Source organism: Pipra filicauda, unplaced genomic scaffold (genome assembly GCF_003945595.2).
Source record: "Pipra filicauda isolate LSUMZ 115617 unplaced genomic scaffold, ASM394559v2 scaffold15_size4787011_pilon, whole genome shotgun sequence".
Lineage (NCBI taxonomy): Eukaryota > Metazoa > Chordata > Aves > Passeriformes > Pipridae > Pipra > Pipra filicauda.
This window is the reverse complement of record NW_024104096.1, coordinates 3,744,611-3,769,157: the sequence shown is the minus strand read 5'-3', so window position 1 is coordinate 3,769,157 and position 24,547 is coordinate 3,744,611. Positions and strand designations below refer to the sequence as shown.

The 24,547-nt window shown below is 37.1% G+C and overlaps 1 protein-coding gene across 2 annotated transcripts in view; it reads right to left on the bottom strand.

Moving 5' to 3' along the window:
- Positions 1–24,547, bottom strand: part of ADK (adenosine kinase) — a 277,270-nt gene that overhangs the window by 41,337 nt on the left and 211,386 nt on the right. For both annotated transcript variants that reach the window (XM_027739901.2, XM_027739902.2), the window contains exons 8-9: positions 6,905–6,940; positions 299–413 (exon numbers count right to left, since the gene is read on the bottom strand). In XM_027739901.2, the coding sequence (XP_027595702.1) occupies positions 299–413; positions 6,905–6,940 (151 nt within the window). The remainder of the gene's footprint in view (positions 1–298; positions 414–6,904; positions 6,941–24,547) is intronic.

Below are 24,547 nucleotides of genomic sequence, written 5' to 3'. Positions count from 1 at the left end.
AAAATCTCAAGTTATAAAAATCTGAGTAAAACCAACTGGATCAATATTTTAGATCTATGTTATAAAAAAAGAACTTAAGATGTTCAGAACTAAATTCTCAGGCATCCTTGTGAAATATTAACTTTTTAAATTCAGAATCTTAAAACAATTAAAAGCATAAAAGATGAGAAATATGGACTAACATCAAAAGGCAAATGCTCTGACTACCATTTAACAGTTAAAATTTGTAAAACCACAACTTGTAATTGTTTAACTGGAATATTTACTGTGAGCAACAATGGAGATTTGAAAAATATACCTGTAGCCATTACAGTGTCATCTTTCCCCTGGGTAAAGACCACGATCCGTTGCCTTTTAGTGTTCACCTTCGGCAGGGCTTGTGTCTTCCGGGCTATCTCTTTAATGTCTTCAGTCTGTTCACAGAGAGAAAGAAAATTCTTGTTACCAGCATACTAGAGTGGTGAGAGATTAGAACTTTATTAGCAGATCAAAGATTTATTTTCTTACAGCTAGGTATAAAATAGACTTTATTGTCAGTAGAGGAAGATTTTTAAAAGGAGGAATACTTCATTCTCTGAAGGGTTTATGTAGTACTATGAGACCACTGTTTTTAATCTTGATAATGATAGTTCAGCTATTCCAATTGCTGCAAAACTGCAAAGCTAACAAAGGAATTAAAGAGCATTTCTTAATGAGTAATTAGTGGGTTTCTTTGCTGCTGACTGGATTCTAACTGTACCTATCATAAAATTAAAAATAAAATTGGTAAGAGAATACTTTGGATAAACTCTGAGCCTGATTTTCATCCAATTTAGCCAGGTTTTATACTACTATAATCCCTCTGATTTCAGCAGGACTACAAATACTGTTTCTCTAACTTCCCTACAATAACTGGCCTCATCAAGCAAACAGCACCTGAGAGGGTGTGCAGCCCAGGTGCCCCCTGGTTGCATAACTGAGATGCAAGGAAGTAAAGGGCATAAGGTACATTCAGTGGGGCACAGAACATCATCAATTATCTGACCTAAGGCTAAGGTGCAAAAGTTTCAGAAATCTTCACTTTAAAAGGATGTTGTACTTCTCTGTGCATGTGGGTAGGAACAGAGAAACTGGCATATTGAACTGAACCTCTCGTCCACCCAGCGCCTTTGACAGCAACAAGCTTGGAATGTTAGAACTGATGCCCGAAACTCTAACAACATAACTTGCCCTTAGAGTGTTATACTTTCTATTATCACTGTTGCCCTATGATCTGAAACACAAGAATTTCAATTTCTAATTGACTTAGTTCTCAATCTAATCTAAATATAGGTATTCCTATATTTAATTGTATTAACATCAAACCCATTTACAATGCTATATGGGAACCTTTGGTTGTCAGATTTATCTCAAGTCAGTAAGTTCTGCAAATTAACTTTGGTATATGTAATCTATTTCTTTCCATAATTTATGTATTTTTCCTTTTTTTTCTTCCTTTATTTCCTGTGCTACTTACTGTGTCCCACTTTATTCATATCTGTGTTAAACAACACTACACTACTTTCCCAGTTTGCTCTTGTGTACAAGGAACTGTAGTGAAACATGGTGAAGGCCCAGCGTTGAATATATGAAAACAGAACAATACTTTCTCATTGTTTTGTGTACTGTTTGTTATGAATCCAAACTCATTTTTTAACACTATTACATATTGAATAGAGTTCATTTATAAAGCTGTCCAGAGGGGTTTCAAGTCATTTACCAGAGTTGTTACAATTATTTTATATTATTATTATATTGATTTGTATCTTTCAAAATCAGCATACTGTGTTATTTTGAAACCCAGGTACAGCATGTACCATTTTGACAAGAGTCTGATTATTTTTCATCAGAAGGTCAGGTAAACGCTTCAGGAACTATAATCTACATATCACTCTGTCCTGGTTACTTGCCTTTTTTTTTTTCTTTTTTTTGTTGTTCTTCCAGCACTTCATCTTTCCTATGGACAGAGAATATGCCTGGGCTATATATTTACCAACATCCACTGATGCAAAAACTACATACTACTTCTGCAACACTCTTAGCCTCCCTTTAATTTCTTCCCCAACTGTGGCAGTTAGAGAGCCCATTGATTTATACACATTTGGCAAACATGAAAGTAGTTTCCCCTTTCTTATGGGCCTCTTTATCTCTTTTTAAAATTCTCTAATACTTTTAATTTCCATATACTGTGCTCTCATTTGTGTTATTTCTTTCTCCCTCCCGCTTAGACAGTTAACAAAGCTTTCAGAAGGCAATGTCTTCCACCAGAGAAGAGAAGAACCTTGAACCCCCTCTGTGTGGACTGAGGACAGTAAAAAGGGGCCGTCTTACCCCTAATTCTCAGAAGGTGATGAGTCCCTTAAAGATGCCAGAGAAAAGCATTGAAATTGCTGTTCCTCTGTTTTGAAATGTCTTTTTAAGAAGTTTAAGAACAGCAGGTATCAGCTGGCGGCACAAGCTGTTGAACAGGGGATGAATGGAGAATACAGCCCTTCAGCTTGCTAATATGTAGGCTTCTGAAGGTTAACCTAAACCCTGAAATATTTCAGGCCTTGATAATTAAGAGATCCACAAACTAGAAACTGCAATAAATCATCATGAGGATCAAAGGAAACAGGAGAGAGGTGTTTAGTTTTTGCTAAGTTGGAAGTGGCTACTGGTGACTTTATTAGGCTCATTTACAGTGGAGTAAAACAGGCACAGAAATCAAAGAGCTTGAAGATATTTGTGCAGTGTATTTACATGCACATTGAATTTTGAAAGGAAAATGATGAAGTTATAATAGGAGAAAACGGCATGACCAGAAGATGATTTTTTCAGCTTAAGGAAGAATAAAGATTAACTTACATGAAGAGAGGACCCTGAGGAAAGAGATTAGTGAAGAATGATGGTAAAGGATGAAATAAAGTAGACAGTGAAAGAAAGTAAAAAGCACAAATGTTTTCAGGAAGAATTAATACATAAAAAGGATGTAAAGCATAAGTACAAGGAAGGTATTTAGGAGGAAAAGGTAATTTAAAAAAAAAAGCAGAAATTTCCAGACAGAGTGATTTGGAGATTTGTGTCTGACTGTGCAGACTTTAAAAGTAACTGAATAGCATTTTCTGTGAAAATTAACTTGACCATTTTCAGACAAAATCACTTTCTATACTAATTTTTTTCAAAGGAAGAGAATAAAATAGAGCTTATATAGTGGAAGAGCTTCAACGTCAATGCTGAGGAGGCTTCAACTTATGCACAATATATCTCCATTTTACCATTATGTTGTATTTTGAAGGTCAACTGTGACCTTATACAATATGTGAATATTTACAACTTAAGACTGCAGAGGTACTATGCCTCTTATTTCATTGTCAGGCAAACATCATGGAATGTTGTCATCTGCTATTTCTGTTCAGAATATATATAATATTTTCAAATAATATAATATATATATGTATAATATTTATTTTGCACTGACTCGTACCTGCCCACATACTGAGACTTTCTTATACATCCTTTGTCTACAGACACGGCTGATAAGACTGTACTGTTTGTGGTCCTAAAGCCTCAATAATGTGCCCCAAATTCACAGGATACTCAAACATATCCAATTATATACTTGAATCTGATTTAACAAAGCTGTCATACAAATCTCACTAAAGCATGATTTGCCTATTGATGCTGCAACTGAAAAAACTCACATGTGGCATTCATTCCAGCAAGTAAGTGGAATATGTGCATGTGAAGAAAGCACATCAGATATCCCAGGATCAGACAAAATATGTGAAAAACTACACTAGACAAACTACGTCTTCTGATTTCTGTCTCTGAACAGATACCCAGTAGCTGGGACTACCACAGCCCTGACCTAAACAGGCCATTAAAACCATTGAAAACAGTGGACCTGTGCAGTGTACCTTGTTAATTTGAAGACCTAAATCCAGTTCAGGGTACCAAAACTCTGATTTTGTTCCCCAGCCAATATGTACTTAGGAGGAGACCTCTATCTCTAACAAGAGAAGTTATTTTGTATTGGCAGCTGCTACCAATCCCTGAGATACCTACTGTTCCATTCACTTTGTTTTCCTTCTTTGGTTGACAGACAGAATTGAACCCTAAATATTACATTTAAAGTAGAATTTTGCTTTCCTAATTCCCACACAGAAGAAACAGTAAGTTATCCTTTTGTAAAAACAAAACCTCATAAACATTTGTTATCTGAAACGTCTTAGAAACATTCAGTTAAAATATACTGACAACCATTCTACCACTTTAATGGAAACCAAGTCTGAGAGCTTCCCTGGGATAAAAATTGTGCCTGTTACAATGGATTATGGAGATGACTGCAACGTACAATTAGGATGAAGCACTGTCTTTGCAGACATTATTTAATAGTTTTAAAATGTCACAGAACGTGAAATTCACAAAAAACCCTCAACCCCACACTGACGCTCTCCAGGAAGAGACCACATCAAAAGTAATGTTCTACTTCTGATTATTACAGATAAGTGTTGATCAGAAGATAAAGTGAAGGAAATAACGGTCTTCAAATATCGTGATTGATTTTACAAAAGTACCCAGTATTTCAGCAAAGTACAATGGAAAACTAACTGCTGGTAAGGTGAAACATAAAAACTTCTTTCAGTGGACTTTCCCTTACAAAGGAACAAACCAGATTTCTGTCACTGAAGCATTTTCTCCTGTCTATGATAAGATTTTATTTCTCCAGAAAAGGTGTATATTTTCCTGAAGTTGTCTTGATTGAAACTTTTTTTTCCTCTTCAAAAACTCTTCCAGATACACTTAACTCAATCCATGTTTACGAGATGCATTTAGTATGCCAAACTGTTGAAATTACTGTGAGGTAGAACACCTGATTCTCTATGCTAAAATATTTCTGATTAAATTCAATTGCAGCCACCAGCAACTTTTCATCACTTCTATGATAAACATCCTCTTGTTTTTTGCCTTGGTCAGTCAAGTCCTTTCCATCCCTTTGCCATTTTTACCAGTTTTCTATTCTCAATATAAATCACAGAATCAATGTTTCAAGCTTTTGAGAGTTGCTGGAAACTTTCCTTGGTTTTAATTGAAAGCCTAACTGAAGCTCCTTTGAGTTTTTTGTAGGATACTTTATTTAAGTATGATTTTTATTTTTTTTTTTGCCTCCACAGCACAATGGGAAAACACAACTGTGGATGCTTATCAAGTTTTACACATCTCTGTCAGCAAACTTGACATGTGAGTCGTTGCCAAGCAAGGGGGCAATAAGAGATAAGATCATAATCATTGTGCACTTTACTGATATGCTGTAATCAAATGTGGCAGATTTAGGATGTTCAGGAGGAACTGTGCTAAAATCTCTAAGCAAGCACTAATGGAAAGGTTAATATGATGGTAGTTAGCAGACACCAGCAAAAGCAGTTTGTCACTAGAGCTGAATTTAAACCAGGCACATTCAAAGTCTTTAGCTCAAGGGGGCAATAAAAATATAGAATGGGTAGACTTAATACACTACTTCCTTTCTTTTTATTGTCTAGCTACCAGAGGGTACCAATAATTTCTTATGCTTCATATTTTGGAGGCATCTGTGAAATTCATTCATTTGCTAGCATAAACTCAAAGTGTATTTTTATGCTTAAGAATATAGATTATACAAATGAAAATTGACAGTGATAAAAAGTCTTGATTTCTACAAAGCAGCCACATGAATTTGGGAAACATAAAATGAAATGGGACAGCCCACAGTTTAATATCTGAAACAGTGATGGCATTGATGTACGTGCTGGTGTATGGTTCTAAAGAAATCTAAATTGTAGAACAAAAGCTGTCAGTCTTTCCCTCTTTTTTTATATGCAACCATCCACACACAGAAGTGGCACATTTTCAAAGTGATGCAGTTTGAATTGCGCGGCTTCTATTATTTATGCAAAAAGGGTGTTGAGCAGTCAAACTCCTATCTATTCTCTCACACTGCAAACAAATCAATTAAGGTGGGTCTTATTCCAGTGAAAAAAACACGTAAAAGGATTTATGTGTGTTCAGTTCTGCAATTTAGATTTCAGTAAGATCACTTACTATCTGCAAAATTAGCACAAGCCTTGTCACATTAATTACAGTATTTAAAACCTGCCTATTTGAATTCAGCATTAGAGACCAATAGCTGATGGCTCTCCAGATTAAGCTATCTGAATGTAGCCAATGGGTGGTACCAGTCAAATAAATACCTTGAGAAGATGAAATCAAAAGCTCTGAAAATCACTGTAAAATCAACAGTGTTTACTTCAAGAAAGTAGAGGATCAGACATTTTTAGAGCACAGATGGAAAACACCAACTCGAATATGTTTTGAAACACAAATTCCACACTACCCTTTCTAAAAGAAGCTGTTTGTAGAAGCATGGTTTACATTAATCAGTACCTAACAATTTTATATACAACCTTTCTAAAATTCATTTGCATAATGATAATCCGCATATGGCAGGGTTTAAGTTATTTAAGCGGTGTTATATTTCACTATTTAGTCTTGCTTCACCACTGCTTTAGCAGCGAATCCTTCTGGAGTGTAATGCAGCTAATGAGGTAGCTTTTTAACTGAACAAACTGACAGGTCCCATATCTGCAGAGGCAGCTTGAAACCGTGCCCAACCTCTCGGCTTCCCAAGAGGCTTTTCAAAATTCAATAAATAACATCTGTAGGCGATGTTGGGTGCAGACCTAGCAGAGTGCGTCATAACACTGAGCTGGCAGAACAAAGAAACCATGACGACTGCCAAGTTTCCATGGCAACCGCTGCGAGGCTTGGAGAGTATAATAGCACATCAATCATTGTCCAAAAGAACTTCATTATCAGCAAGAAAAAAACCTTTAGGATCTGTTTAGTGTGCAATTGTGGGTTAACTCACCTCAAAGCCTTGCTCTCTAGCAAAAGTGGCAGCTTCCTGAAATAATAAAAAAAGAACAGTTAATTATAAAGTGCTAGATAATGAAGAAATAACACATTTTGAAACTCATTCAGCCAGTTCTCCTTTTACACGATTATCTCAATATAGCCATATACAGTTGTTCGATTCTGATAGTCGCACCAAAAGCTTCCCCCTCCTTCCCTCAAGCCCAACAACGGTACAATGTCAACACATTTCACAAGTTCAAATAAAGAGGGTACAGTATTTTTTTTCCAAGCGAGGAAAGTTACTTCTGGAGATAGGACTTTGACTAGGAAACCACTGCTTCAAATCCAGACAAACACCCTTCAGACATATTTTTAATTGAAATTGTATCGTATCTCCATTTATGTATGGCACACATGTTATCAAGCCATTTAAAAAAATCATGTGTCATCTACAGTGCATTAAAAAACCAGGATCACAAAATGTGCTCAAACCCTTGTGGTAGAATCAGATGAACATTTTAAAATACTCTTGATGTCTTAATCACTGCTTTAGGCAATTTAACTATGTTCTTTTCCTGAAAGAACAGAGGAAACATCAGGGTATCAGAATGTCCTCATGTCTTATTTATATTAATTGGAGCAATTAAAATCTGTTTTGAAACAAAAGCAAGGGGATGGAAGACAAGAGCAATGTTTTTCCCTTACTTTCCACCTTAACATCGGAAATATTGCAGAAAACCCTCAAAGTCTCTATGTTTTAACTCGCATTCTTCCAAATTATCTTTGCCAACTGATATTAACTGAGAGATAATCTCGAGCCAAAATGGTGAGCTGATCCAACTAAACAAAAATAACTACCACACCAAACCAGTCCAGTGTCCCTACAAGAGGTTTTAGTGCTGCAGAGGTTTTTAGTGCTGTGGACCTACATTATCTGTCAATTTGGGGGCAATAGAAGAATTTGATGTGGGTACAATTGATTATAACAACAGTAAGTTGAGGTTAATAAAATGTGATAAGCTGAAAAGCACAACTCCTCAGGCTGCTTCACTGCAGAAACATAAGGCTGACCGGGTTAGCCTTAGCTGATGTTGACAGAAAAACTGAATCATGGTCCTGACAATTGGGTGCGGGCAAGGTTAGCCACTTTGACAATTTACTTACAATTGAATCCCTTCTTGTACATCACACAGGCAATGACATTTGCTAGCCTGGCTGTCAAGAAGGAGTGTAGGGTTCAAAGATATCATGCAGTGTTTTCCTAAACCAGCATGTGATTAACAAAGCCTATGCTCATAGGAAAAAAGGAGCCTTCAAGCTTCCACTCTGAAGTGATGCACTTACAATGAACTGCAATACAATCAAGAAAGCCTCAAATGGGACTGTGACAGAGGGGAAAAAAAAAAAAAGAGAAATAAGGTAGTGATAAGGGGGAAGAGAATAAGCAAACTGCCTAAAAATTATTTCTTGTACCCAAATAAGTTCTTTAACCTCAGGTTTTTGGTCATGTAATTGAAATATGAAGTTACACTGATTTGTCCTAAGAGGATTTTTTTTAAATCCTAATGCAGCAGGACATTAATATATGTGTTAAAATATTGTCTGGCCAGGAAATGGGACACCAGTACATGAAATAAAAACCATTCCAGTGAAGTGATGCTTTCTTGTGTGTGAAACTTTGAGAGAATTCATCTTCATTTTCTGTACTGGGGCACCCATGCATAGCACATGTGGTTTGAAAGACCCTTCCACAAGAAAGGATAAATGATTGCACATTTGTTAAAAAGTATCTCGTCTTCAGATTCTCCTGTTGGAGCGTCATCTTTTAGCCTGGTCTGCTGCCTGGCTACATGAATAATGGCAGCTAGCATACAATCATAGATTTTCCTGCAGTTGACCTTTAATCTCAGGGTGTCTGAACATGCCAAAGAACAACAGCAATCTTAATTTTCTTCTCTCCCATCGACTGAACCTCAGAACAACTCCTGAGCAGCTTATTTCAGTCAGGACTGCGCCCACGGCCCCCTAAAAATCAGCCTCTCTCAGAATGAGATCCCTTTAAGAAGTAAGGCCCCTCCAATAAAAAAAGCCAATAAAGCTCAAAACACACATTTGGATTCTACAGTTTGGTGTTTGCAAAATGCTGAGAAATGTGAGGCAGTCTCTGAATGCCAGGGACAGTTCAAAGTAAATTAACCAGATAAAAGCGATGAGAACCTTTTAGTATCTATTCACAATAACAGTGAGAACAGGAAACAAGCAGAACCCATCTGTGCAGCCCTAGGGCACCTCATACTGAGCTCCACGTCTCTAATAAAGTAGTCAGGTTAAAATCTAAGTGGCTGTAACATGTGGAGACTGCTCGGGTTACAGCGGCCAGCCGGGGCGTTCCCTGATGCAGGTGATAATCAGTATGATAATCACTATATTTACAGGCTTTCCATTTTATATCTGACATTGAAAATCACGAAGAAGGAGGGATTAAGGAAATAAACAACCTACACAGAAGCTTTACTGCTCCCCAGAGAATGCAGCATTTTCATTCATGTGTGACATGCGACAACAGCAAAGCAAAACAGCGACAGAACAGAATTTTCTTAGGAGGCTTCATTTCACATCAGGAGTTCTTTCAGTTTTGATAAACTTTAAACATTATTCATTCATTACTCCAACTCAGCATTTTCAGAGCTATTTTCTGTTATTGTCTACAACTGAACATCTCATTTCATAAAACCCTCTCCCTATCTTTTCACTCTTTCATACTAAATATATTAAAAACTCACACTCCTTTTTCTATATAATCTTTTTACTAACCATGACAGCAAATTTATTGTTGCACCACCTAAAGCAGAAATGGGATTTGGCTTTAGTTGTGAAATGTCATTTGACTCATGTCATTTGGGGCGAAAAAAATACTAAGTACAGTCATGCTGAAAGAACCTGTGTGCAATGTTACTTAATGGGAGTAACACGATGTCACCAAAGTTAACACACACCCTCTCTTTGCGTAATAGTGAGCAGTTTACACAGGAAAGTGAGACAAATTAAAGAGATAACAATAAAAAAGACAACTTCCGTTAGTGCTGGCCTTGTTGTTATGTTGAATTTGCTTCCTAGCTGAAAACTATTTCCATTCTTGCACGTATTTTATTACTGTCGGAGTCCCAGCATTTAGTAAAAGGAGCTGTTTATAATCTACACACAGGCTAATTTTAACAGGACTTGTTAAAATTCTGAGCCCTTTTATCACCAGCAATACAAACTATTTGTTTATAAGTAAACAGAAACATACCCTCCAAACACAGAATCCATCAGCATCTGCATTCCTAGGAGTATTTGTTAGTCCCCTGTGTTAAGAGACTTTTCTGATTATAGAGTTAAGATGGCTCAACTTCAATAATCTCATGTTTGGTTTGCCATGAGACACAGAAGACATGCTATATATTAAATATTCTTGACTCGTCCAAAATTTTTTTTGTTGGTACCAAGGTTTTACGATTACTTGATCAAATTAAAGCCAAAATGGTAACAAATGCATGTTGGGTTAAAATTAATTCATGTAGGCCAACATAAAACTCATGCAGTTGCATTGAAGAGCATTTAAAACCACGTATTGCCAAAATTAGCTGACAAAGGATGTTTCAAAAGCACCACCAACATTGTTATCTACAATATGCATTTTAACCTTTATATGGAAAAAAAGGAGCACTGTAAACTAAATTTGCATTTCATTGCCGAAATCAACACTATCTCATAAAGAAATGATAAAACAGCAGGACAGCAATGATTCCCTTGTACACTGAATGCATTTCCCATAATTACAAATGAAAGCAAATGCAGGGGACACTGAAGCTAATCCCTCCCTTGTCATCCTTCTTGGTAGAGAAGACATTTCACAGAATAACCTCAACTCACATATTACAGTACTACCCCCTGGATTTGATTTACTGTTTTTAATTTAATTGGGAGATTACTGACAGGTTTTGAGGATGTTCCTACTGCATTAACTGTAAACTTCCTGACTTACCCAAAATATACCCTATTCAGGAATATCATCCTCTTTCTCTGCATAATAAATCCATGACTCAGTGGGTTCAGACCAGCCCATGAATCAATGTAGTCTCAAGCTGGCACACACACATACAGCATGTGTAACTATAGAGGAAGATCCTTGCAGTACAGTGCAGAGCAGAGTGCAGAACAACAAAAAGAAATAGAAAAGCAAACTTGAGTGCACTCACTCAATGAGAAATAGTAAATGACTATGAGGACCACAGACTTCATGTCTGCATTTGATGGGACCATTCCTACTGGTACCAACATGTTTGATTAGAATTTGAATAGTGCTTCCAACACTGTACAAATCTTTCTAAACTGCTAAAGTCTTCTATAAATAAATCTTAAACATTTCCTTCCTTTTCTACATTTCAGAAGTATGGATTGTTAGTTTTCCTCCATTTACACTGTTTCCTTGAACACAACTAAGGCCATGACAATCTCCCTCAGATAACTCCCTTTTTCTTCAGTATAATCATTACTACTATCCATCCCACTCATAAGTTCAGCTCCAATCCTGATATAACTTTGTGCTCTTTACATCCTCCCTTGCTTTTCTACAGATTGTGTTGTTTGTGGCAACAAAGTTAGCTTCACAAATCTTTAACACTAAACCCTTGTTATCTAAATGGGTGACAACTGAAATAAACATATGGGAATACAGAGGTAGGTGCTGAAGATCTATATTTCTGAAACAATTTTTTTCATTATTTCCTAAAGGACAGTAGACTTGTACAACAAAAACCAAAACCAAACAAACCCTCCAAAAATAATGTATTATTTGTCTCATTGCACTATAGAGACATGAAAGTCTTTTCCTTCATTATAATTAATAACACTCATAGTTTATCTTTCCTTAAGCAGGCACATTTGTCTCGTATCTCTTCATCCCTTCTATCATCTTTCCCTGTCCCTAACGAGGAGCTTTCTCACAAAATTCTGTGCTTTCAGAGCTACACCCTTGTTTTATATACTTTGTAGGTACTGGGAATCTCAGATTTCAACAGTATCTGTTGTGCCCAGTAATTCAAAAGATGGGTCAAAAAAAAGACATCTTTTGTTAAAATTTCCCTCCTTTTTTGTTGGAAGATAAGTCACGAAGAATGAATTTTCAATATCACCATGTGCCCTTCTTTTGGTACTTCCTTCATAAAACATTGGTCACAGTGCAGGAGCTAAGCTAGTTTTTAAGGGGACTTGAGTTGTGCCAGTCCATGTTTTCCACTCTTCCAGTTTCAGGCCAGTTTATGGTAAATACGACCCTGGAAACAGGTCTTAAGGCACACACAGGACAATGGAGTTTTAATTGCTGCCTTTGAATTATAACAAAGATGTCATAAATATACCCACTAACTTCATGATGCAGTTGGTGAGGTGCTCTTTTATCAAATCCAGGTATTTAAGGAAACCTGTAAATGTGCAACAGTATGATCCATCTTTATACCACTCTTTTCTGTATATGCTACACAAAGCCAAACTAAGTTATATCTGATTTTATTACCTGTCCCAATTTTAAGAAAATAATACATGCATAGATACACACACGCATAGGTATCATAGCAAATCCACAGTTCTTAATGTGATGAATTAGCAGCATACAAGTACTTTCATGCGATGCAAAGAGGAGTGATATCAAAGCCATGGTAATGATGATCCTGACCTACCTCGGGAATCAGAGGCAGATTCTGCTGAAGACCCTCTGATGATCAGTTGAAAATATGACTTCAACAAATGACCGCTATATTTAAAATGAATGGATGCAAAGTCTACAGGACACAGTTCCAGCTGGATCACTAACCTTTAGTGCCAACAGCACATTTATTGTGGTTAGTGGTAAGATACATATGTTCCTCTTCATTCAGCGCTAAATAGTTATCAGCAGTTACTCAAAATCCTATCCAGCCTTTCATGTCATTGCAGTCTGATTTAGGCATTACCTTAAGGTCAACTATTACTACATTTCACTGTGTAAAGGCAATACAAGCTCATACGCCTTTATTAAAAAATGGCCATTTATAAAGGCATTAAGGGCTCAAGAGGCAAATGTCATTTTATGCTTTTTCTTTTTTCTTTTCTTTTCCCCAAAGACAGTTGCTTTAATATGGGTCATAAAGAGTTTGAGAAACAGAAGACAAAAGAACCACACAACATATTTTCTGAAACAAATGGTGAAATTCTGCTACAACTGAGCAAGTTTCTGCTATACTTGGGGATGTGGCACGTGGATGTAATACTTCAATATAATTGTTGTTTGACAAGCACAAAGGACTAATCCTTGATTCAGTCAGTAGTGTACACCTTTCACATTCCAGAAAAGATCAACAGAAGTGGTCACAGAACGGACAGACTCCACACACAGTTTGAGAATCAACACTGAGAATCAGCAAGTATCTACCCCTCACTGGTTGTTACTGAAGAAAGCACAGCTGGCATCAACTGGATGGGTAGATTACCATAAAGGAACACTAAGGTGATTTTTACCCCTCTTTCTTTTTGCCATAAGCAGTGCCGGACTCCAAAATTGCTTTTCTTTATAAAGGACAGATAGTAAGAATTCGTATCATATCCTAAAATATTATTTCAGCTTGCTCCAGCAATACTAAAGACACCGGTAAATATATGTACACTGCCTTCACCCAGAAGGTGAAAATATAAAATAATAATAATCAGTTCAAGTGAATAATCAGAACAAATATAAATACCATATGGGGTTAAAATTGTAACGTTCAGAGGGATTCTGGCACACTACCAGAGGGTTTTGTCTGAAAAAGCCTAGTGTGAAAAGAATTGAAAAAGAAACGTATTTCCTGTCCTGCTTGGGTTCACCCCGGAGTGTCTGTATCATGTACAATTCATTAATATTCAAGCTATTTATTCTCCTATTCAGGTTAGCACCAGAACTATAGTTCCTCCTAGAATCTTCTGTGGTAAGAATCACCCTGAGTCAGAGCTTAATGCCATTACAGGGTCTGCAACAGCTGCAGCAGGAATATGCCTCTGAGCCATTTTGAAATTTCATGATGGATAAAGTGCTATTACTTGCATCTACCTTACATCCTTACCTAAAGAACTGAACACTCTGCATGTGTGTCTCTCCTCACATATTATAAGCATCAAATGAGTGAACAATACTTACACCATTTCTCCATACAAATATGTCTGTCTCTACCTTAAAAATAAATGCATCATGATCAGAAGAGAGGGAGAAGGAAAAAAAATCCACTCTTTCCTTAAATATCATTGAATCAGGAGAACATAATAAAAATGAAAACAAATATCTTAAAACTAGTAGCTAGAAGATAAGATGCATATAAAAATAAAAGACGTGGTGGTCTTTTGAAGTCTTTAGTACTGTTCATTGGATGCTCCCAGTGCTAACTTTCTGGCTGGAGGGTGACAAATGGAAATAAAAGATTGCATCATTTTCAACAGGGCCTTCTATGATTGCAACCACTCAAACTAGTCTGAAATCAGACAAGATATTCTCATCTAGCAATTTCAGATGAAGAGAATAATCAGATTCTGTGCTAAAAGTGCTGGGATCCAGCAGGACTTGTCTCTAGCCCAGCTAAAGGGGTAACACATTTTTAGCAGTGAAACTGAGTTGTTTTGTACACTTTGTTTAGCGTGATGTCATCTACAGCCATTTAGAATTATAACTAAGGTTCTGGTATTGGGAACCCTGTAAAAAGCAACCATCATATAACACTCTTCTTGTGCTGGGCTGGCTCTACTTGTTAACTCTAGGAAGAAAATAAAGTTGCTCACTGCAACCTCGAGTGATAACACTAACTTTCAACTGATCTTCAAAATACATATTTTACCCTTTCAATGAATTCTGAAGCCAGCTGACTTTAAGATTCTTACTGGAGTTTCTTATGCTGTTTAATGCTAATTCAATGATGCATTTATCTGCGTTCAAAATATGAATACACAAGATAAATTTTTTTTCCTGAAATTTTCTGTAGCTACTTTTTGGAAGGAAAAACCTAGTTCTCAGTCTGTACTAGTAGTGCTCTCTCACAGCATGGTCATTTCATGGAAAAACAAAATTTCAGTCTGACCACAGTTAGATCACTGTGGTCCTGACTGTAGAATATGAGTTCTAATTCCAGATGTGACTAAGGCACTGTTTATCATGTTGTACAAGTTGCTAATGTCTTGCACCAATTTTTTAAAAATCCATAAAAGTTAGAATTTAACTGCTTCTGACAATTAAGTGTTTAAGGATGAGTGTTTTTTTGGTATGTTTGTACTTTTTCTACAAGAAGACAGACACCTTGCACCTGAGACCAGCAAAAGAGATTGCAAGAATAGTCAAATAATGGAATTAGAGGTATATGATTCCAACATATTTTAGTGGTATTACAAAAGCCACAGGGTGGCTGAGTTTGGAAGGGGCCTCTGAACATCATGTAGTCCAACCCAACTCCTCAAGCAGGGTCAGCTAAAGCAGGTTGCCCAGGAGCACTGGATTTTGAATATCTCCAAGGATCTCCACACCCTTCCTGGAAAATCTGTTCCAGCATTCAACCACCACTGCAGTACAGTTTTTTCCTTATGCTTAAGTGGAATTTCCTGTAGTTGAATTTGTGCACGTTGCCTCCTGTCCTGTCACTGGACACCACTGTGAAGAGCCTGCCTTCATCCTATTTACTGCCTCTCATTAGTATGCATTGATAAGATCTCCCCAAGCCTCCTCTTCTTGAGGGTCTCAGTCTCCTCTCCTCAAACAACAGACACTCCAAACCCTCAATCATCTTTGTGGCCCTTTGGTGGTATCACTCCAGTAAGTCTATGTCCTTCCTTCTCAAGCTGGGGGCTCAGAACTGGACCCAACACTGCAGATGCATCTCACCAGGGGAAGGATCACTGCCCCCCACCTGCTGGCAGTGCTCTTCCTCAATGCAGCCCAGGACGCTGTGGTCTTTCTTCTTCACTGTGAGGCACTGTGAGGCTCAAATCCATTTTTTTTCCACTGGGATTCTGAGGTCCCCTTTCGCCAAGATACTTTCCACCCAACTGGTTCCCAGCCTGTCCCGGGACCAACATTCCTCCCCAGATAAGAGGACGTTCCATTTTCACTTGCTGAACTTCATGAGATTCCCATCACCACATTTCTCCATGCTGTCAAGGTCTTTGGAATTTTGATATTAACCTTTGCGTTGAGATAGTAGCTACTGACTGCAAGCACAGGATAAAATCCATGCTGGGGCTAGGTACACAGGGAGACTTTATCAAAGACTTACTGATACACACAGAAAAGTCAGGATGGAAAAGAAATAGCTAAAGAAACAAAGCAACTAACCACAGCCATGGAGCAGGTGAGGACAGTCATGAATCAGGCCAAGCTGCACTGACAAATAAGCAGTATCTCTCAGAGACTTGGAAAAATCCTCCCTCCAGCTTCTGCGGGCCAAAGGACTGTTCACATCAGTACAGAACACCAAAGATGAAGGAAACATGGAAGTCCATTAATGGGTTCACGTGGGTTAGAATATGCTTGGCAGCAGACATTCAAATTATCCATAACCAATTGCTTCATGCATTCAAATCACTCTCATTTCATTATAATTGCTTTCTCCTTTAAAATCTGGCTTAGATAAAAAGATCATGACTATTCTATTGGTTGGGTTTGTTACTATGCTTTCAAATATAATTTTTTTTAAGAAGTGGGATACAGAATTTCTCTGACAGAAATGAAACTATAAGCATTCTCAGCACTCCTTTTTACTTTTAAAACACCATGCTTGCAACAACAACAAAAAATTATAAAATGTAAGATATAAAAAAAAAAGTATGAATATGCATTAATTCCTAAAGAAAAAAATTGAAATTATATCATGTAATTATGGTAAATTAAATTCCTGCATCAAAGATCAGTAATCTTTCACCTAATACATAACAGCATGATTATGACAATGACTTATTTGTTGAAAGTGCACAGTTTAGCAGTACATTATTACATGGATAACTACACAAACCCCTTTCTTTCAATGTGATCATCTGCTCTAAGATGCACCGGATATGTAGCAGTAATACTGCTAAGATGAATTCATAGTGGTTTTGTCTGTCAGGCATTCGCCTTCCCTGTTAAATCAACCTTATGTACACACACACACATGATTTTCACAAATGCATATACAGATCATGACAAAACAAATATGATCTCCCTCTCTGAAACCTTCTGTGTTTCAGTTTTCTGTATGCCCCCGTTCTCCAAACCCTCCCAGGTTAAATCAATGGTTTTTACAAGCACTTCTATTAATAGATCTCTAACTAGGGAAAACAAAAAGGTGCCTAAAACGGAATCACAGCCACCAAAATACCACAACTTATCAGCACTTCCACGTTTTCTGAGTACCTGAAGGTTATAAAGACCTACAGCCCTAGTTTGAGATATACTGGTTACATCACCATTAATGTCAAATAGTACTGATGGATCTTTTTGTTACTATGAAGTTATTCTGCCTTGTTAATATAATTGCAATGACTTATCTATTCTCTCTTAAAAATATCATATTCACTAGTTACAAAATATTAAAGTATAAATAGATTTTTCTTTCAGTATAATGACTGAGGTTGCTGTACAATTTGCTATGTACTATTTTAGTTCAGTTCATAACTCACAGAGATAACTTTTAAAGCCAAGCTGAAAAGTAAAATTTGGACTCAGTCCACACAGAAAGAAATGAAAGATTTGGTCAACATTTGAACGAAAGAAAATTCTGAGTTTCAAGTGTGCTTTTTTTAGAAGAGCTGTTCTCTAAATCTCTGCTAAGCAAGGACACTCTCCTAGTGGCACCAGTTGCATATTCCAAAGGATTATAAAAATCTATCATAGTTTTCAAGCAATAATGTTTAAAAAACTTGGTATGTAAGCATACAAAAAATTGCCATCTCTGATTCCACCATATGTACATTCTCCACATACTCCCAGACTCAAAGAACATTTTATTAATTCTCAGCTATACTTCAGAACAGTTACCATTTAACCTCTACTTCTGTGTCTTTAAAATGCTACATTTATTTTAGGATTTGTCTCACAACTATCTTTTAATTACTGAGATAACAGATTGACATTATATTTTAATATACATTTACATATTTGTTAACCATTACTATATGTTTAGTATGTGTTAGCATATTGCAAATGAACCTGAAACCACACCTGATATATTTCTTATTTTATTACATGACAAATGTAATAAAATTATTCTGAAGCTGAAATTAGTAGTCATAGTAATAGTAATTCAGTTTTGGACAGGTTATTTTTAGCTAAGTACTTGCTCAAGTCCTTCACTGCAGATTTCTCACACCTCCTAAGTGTTCAGAAGTATAAATAATCTTTTTTTTTCCTCTGCCTGTAGTATTACATTTGTGTTTAAATATAACAGAAGTTATTTCAATCTATTTAGTTTGCCTCACACTTTCCAACACAAAGAATTCCTATGATTTCTTCCAAGATGCTGTGTCTCTCTCATTTTATGCAAAATCTGAAAAGAGCTGTGGGGTCAAAGTAGTGCTGTTTTTTTGTTCAGATTGCACTCCAATTCGGGCTCTTGAAAATTTACTTCCTTCTCTTATATTAGTAATAATTTTTTTGGCCAAATACCAGATAACAAATGAATGGGAACATTCTAAAACAGTAGTGCTATGCTTTCAGAGCAAAAGTAGTGGCAATAACAGCACACCAGATGCTGCATTGGAAGTTTTATTTTAAAAGACAGCTATTTAGGGATTTAGGGAAATGAAGAAAGAATAGCCTGTGACCTCTGAAAAGTGGCATAAATTTGTCGAATCTCCTTGGTTTGAAGTTTATTTTTTTTTCTAAAAGAGCTATGAGGAATGTGGTGCTCATATAATATAGTAAAATCTAATTATGTTATAGACAAGCCAGAACAGATATTCGGCACTAGCAGACATTCCTAATTCCTTATCTCTTGTCAGATTTTTATATCATGCATGTTCCTCTTTCACTCAGGTTAATCAACTCTTCTGAATTATGCTTCAAAAAGTCACATATGACATCTACCATGCCATGGTTTGAAAACCACCATGTTCTAAAAGGCGTTTTGATCCTAGGTTTAGTCCATGAAAATGAACAGTTTATTTGGAGCCTGGCTGGCTTACATGGTGAGTGGTGAACAGTTTGCAGAGGATACTGTGCTAAAAGTGTCACTTTTAAAAATAATATTGAAGCAATTTTTTACAAACATGGCACTTGTCCAAAGCACATATGGAACATAAATATAACCATAAAATTTTATGCACCAGATTTGACCAAGGCCTTGAGTGTTAATTTATATTTTCTCCATTTTGCTGGAAGACTAGCTGCATTTGATAAAGCTACTTCATAAGGAATGTTCTACTAACATTTACACATCACACATCTGGACTTGGAAAAGGATTCTGAGTAAAAGAGCCAACTAATGTAGATCTTGTTTACGTTATGTGCAATTACTCTTGTGTCATGAATCTCCCTGGGATATCAGAATGTGCTGAAGACACCCAAACAATATTTACTTCAAATAAAAGTGCAAAAGCCTGAGTGTTTCTGTCCCTATCAGTGAGCTTGGTACACATGATCATGTATAAAAATTAATGGTATTTGTAGTTGTAATAATATTGCATTTCATTTTTATTAATTATTTGAATGTAATTAGAGTTGCCCTTAGCATCTGAAGATCTCTGTTTGGATTGTTTTTCTCTCACAACTCGCTCACTGCAGCCAAGGGAACTAAGTGATGGCAGTTGCAACACTCAATTCAGTTACATAAACACATCTTCCTTGCCAGATTCCCCTGCGGTGTTCCCATTTCATGAAGTCTGTCTCCAGCATTTAGTAATGTACTGTACCAGCAAGTTTCTTTTCATGTCACAAAAAATTAGGTCCTCTGCTTCTGGCAGCAGAGCAGCATGTGTGTGAGCATCACACACATGGAATCCACCCCACGCCGGGTGGCTGCACCAGCAAGAGAACAGAGAAGAAATACAATACTCGAGTAGCTACAGAACAAGAATTGGATGTCAGATTTTAGCAGGAGAAAGACAGCCCTCATGCAGAAATTGAAGCAGATTTATTCCTAAGGCTGTTGCAGCGCCAATAAATGTGAATGCACATTACACCTTTAACCATACACAAGATGCACGTGCTTCCTTCTGTACTGAGTGTATTTGTCAGTAATGATAAATAACACTCCTGCCAGACTATCCCTGTAGGTGTAAACGGAGTTACACTTTTTAACATCACAGCTGGAACAAACATACCTTTGACTATGAAAGCAGTATGTGGTAAAAGAGGTGAGACATAGACAGAGTGACTTAATCTATCACACAGCCCATCAGCTGCAGGGACAAGGGGCTTTCTGGACAAAGTTCCCCACCACACCTGCCCACCAGTAAGAGGCTGGGTGGTCATACACCACTGACTTGCTGGAGCTTACCCTCCCCATGGACAGGTCACTGCTGAAGGCTATCTGGTAAATTATATAGGGACTAGTGGCTGTATGACTGTGAAAGGGTCAGAGACCTTACAAGTCTTTGGGCATGTTTATAGAAGGCGGTGGAGCGTCACAGAGGTCTCAGAGCTACCTGAGCTACCAGCCTGCGATGGTAATTCACGCAGGATCACACAGCTTAAGGTACTCTTGAAGCACCAGCAAACTGTATCATCTACTTTTGCAGGTTGCCTGTCCTGGGTCAGTTCAAATGTCTTTTGTTGAAGAGTACACCTATGCACTTAGAGGATTATTTGTAAATTCCACTTACTTCCTAGATAAACATAAAAATACTGCGGGTTTTTTTTCTGAGAAAGAAATAGAGGAGAACAGAGAGAATCCAAATAAAAATCAAAGTAGCTAGAATTGCTTATTAATGGTTAAGAACTATAACACAATGAAAGAGGCTTTTTAAAAAAAAATTTTACACACTTTTCAGTCAACACTGAAGCTGTGTAAAAAAGTGTCCTTCTTTCTAATTTAAGACTTCATTTTCCTCTGGGGGTCTCTGATCACACTGAAAGAGTCTAAACAGCAGCACTGCTAAATAGAGCTGGAATCTGAACCACTGGGTGTCCACCTCCAGTTCAAGGACTTAAGCAGGTTGGATCAAACTTCTCAGTTAAAGCAGTTCTCTAGCTCTTCACTACAACCCCTACAGATAAATGTAATACCTAACAGCACCATGTCCACTTTCCTACCCAGCGAAGTGAGATTCCTTCTTTGTGGGAAGAATTCTGACACTACGCGATGCAAGGAAGACGAGATCAACCATTGCATAAATGTAGATCAATTTTACTTTTGCATCTTCACATGGAATTGCTAATGGCTGGCTCCAAGTGTTGACATGTTTGTTCAATAACTCATGTGCCCTGTTCCTCTTTAGTTAAACACATTTTCAAAGCAAGTTAAACAGGAACTAACCACTCCCATTCCAGCATAAGATTGTCCACAAATGGACACAATACAAATCTGAGTTAAAGCTGTTGTGCTTAAAATAATGTGCTATCTCAGTTCAGATTAATTTTTCTGTAGAGACAAGTCTTTATTAAAGGAGAATGACTGAAATGGTGGATTAAGTCTGCAGTCCTACAAACTGCTTTTCTTCAAATATCCGTATTCACAATTATCATATGTACATGTTATTATATGTTAGCTCGCATCTCACAAATGAGAAAACATAACTCAACTATAAGAAGAAGCAGTCTAGATCTGTGATAAAAGACTTTTCACCTTCACTTGCCCACAGTCACAAGTCATATTGAGGTAACTCACCACTGTGCTTAATGATGATTTTGAAAATCTAGTACTTGGTTTCTCAATTCTACTGGTGTTAATGAGCTGCACACCAAAGTATACAAGTTACTACCTAAATGTTTCATAAATTTGCTATTTCTAAAGTCAAAGAAGCAGCAGGTGAAAATCACACCACTTCTGTGATGCTAAAAATGTTTTTACCTAACACTAAAAACCCGTGATTAGCCAAAAGATAGCTTTGTTTATGAGTTCACACTTAGAGAAAATGTCTTCCTGAATACCCCACATTATTTTCTTGAAATATTGCAGGTAAGTACCAATATTTCACAGGAGCCTAGAGGCTCCACTAGTATATACTAGTGGAGACTCTGCTGTTAGAAGCCACTGAGGCTTTCCTTCAGCTTGGTAGCCAAGGATTTACAATATTAGAGATGTTAACATTTGCAACATAAAGCCTTCTGTAAATCAGTGTGTAACTGTTTGTTTAGAAAAGTGTGTGATACTCTCAACTTCTACTTTCAGTACTTGTGCAGAAAATAATCACGGTTCAGGTGGCATTTGGGTATTTTGTATTTCAGAACTAGCAAAGCAATCTGGTGACATGGTCATTGCTATGGTAACTACACTTTTGTAGTGAACATTGAAGTAAATAGGTACATAAAACATGTATAAGTTGTCACTATGTAAGTTACTGTTGCCCTGGGGCTGCAATAATTTCCTTCCTTTAAAATCGTTAAATCTAGCCATAAATACTTGGTATCTCTCAATGCCTTATTATTTCAATAAGATGACAAGGCTCCTCTTACATAATATAGTGCAAACACACAAGCACATCAATTTATCAAAATAGGAACTTTTTGAAGAAGTAATTTACTGGCCTGTAAGTAGCAAACTGAACAGGCTTCTGGCCTGGATAAAGAAAATCACTCCCAGGTTTGCACTCAGGCAAGGCTGAGCTGCTGTGGAAGGTCTGAAATGCTAAGAAATCTCTCCATCTCTGGGAAATACAGAGCCAATTTCAGGAAGAGAGCTCCAATGGATGTTCTCAGGTCTTCCCTTTATTCTTTATCTCCTCTTCTCCTCAAATAATCCACCAATGGCTGAGATGTGCAATTAAAAAAGAACTCCTTCAGCAAATAGCAGTTATGGGCAGAAAAAGGTTTTGGTCTCCTTTCATGCTCTGCTCTCCAGCATAAAGAATGTTTGGCCTCAGGAGGCCCTCCTTTTGTCCCAGCAGAGCAATATAACACCACTGTTACATCTTTTATACACAAACTCGTTTTGGACCAGTGAAATGCAAGCTTAACACGTAGCTTAACACAGGCTTCTCACACATAGTGACAATGAACTGATACTCAGAGAAGAGAAGCACAGTTGTCTTCCAATTTAGACCAGGACTGTAATCCTGCTGAGCAGAGAACCAAAGGGACCAGTCTACCCATGGCACAGAATGAAGGCAGCACTGATGGGTCAAGTGGATCCCTTGGGATCATTTCCTTGGGTTAGATTATGTATATGGCTTGGAAGTTCTACGTTTCTGAAACAAAGGGGATAGTGTTTTATGACAGCTGCATTATATCATCATATCATATGGATTAGGATGGCCATGGAGACTGAAAAGCCTGCACAGTTATCAATGATGAGGGAGGTACAGCTGAATAAGTCTTTAATAGAACATATACCAATGTATGTCCAGGGACTGGATCAACATCAACAGACACCTTTTTAAACTACAGAATCCAGCTGCTGCAAGACAAAAAGAGAAAAGGTGCTAATTTTATGTGTGATGAGAAAGCACCCACCTTAATGTATCATTGATGTTCTGGTCATGACTCTAATGCCAATATTAAGTTCTGTTTTTCACTAAAAGCAAATATTTGACCTCTTGTTTACTATGAAAAATACTTTGTCAAAACTGTACATGTTTTGAATGTACTTTCTGAGAGCGTACAAGAACTTTATTTACGAATACATTGGCAACTAGGTCCTTTACCACAGATACACACTGGCTGTACCCCAAAGGTTTAACAAATGTCATAAGTAATAATTGTTTGAAATTTGACATTCAGGTTACATTTAAAGCTGGAAATTCACGCAAACTATTCATGATTGTTTTATCTAGTTATATCTAGAGGGACTACAACAGTGCAGGTAGCTCTAATATGGGACCACTAAAATGCCAGTTACCTGTCAGTCCTTGCCTCATGATTTTATAGACTGTAACTATTTTGCTCTGAAAAAAAGAAGCCCAAGGACTGTATTTTGGTTTCTTTTTTTTCAGGTGGACTGTCTCAAAATACATCCCTGTTCAAAAAAATCACGTGGCCACACCCTCTTGGGCCTTTACTTTAAAATATCCCCTATGTCTCTGCTGCCTTAGCTATGCTGCACAGAGGGAACCTGAGACAGAAGTCACAAGTCTGAAAATGGGGGCCAATAGGGAGCAAGGTCTCCATCTTCCTCCAGCAGTAAATTCCTAGATCAACTCAGGCTGTAATGTGCAATTTCACATTAATATAACTCCACAAATCACCTCCTCAGAGGCTTCATTCATCAGTAATGCTCTCACTTCATTATGCTATTCTGCTGATAGAAAAGGTACACAAGCATAGGTTAACAGGTTGGTGTACTGTGGCTGTCTGTCTTATGCTCTGTTATATTTGAAAACCTGTTCTTATGAGCCAACACCAATACAAAATGATTTAAGGTTGAGAGAGGTAGAATTTTTGCATTGCTATTTAATCCTTGGGTTTTTTGTTTGGAGTCCACGTATGGTGCTTTAAAAAAGCCATACTGATGATGATAATAATGATATTATTATGGTATAATATAAAAATTATTAT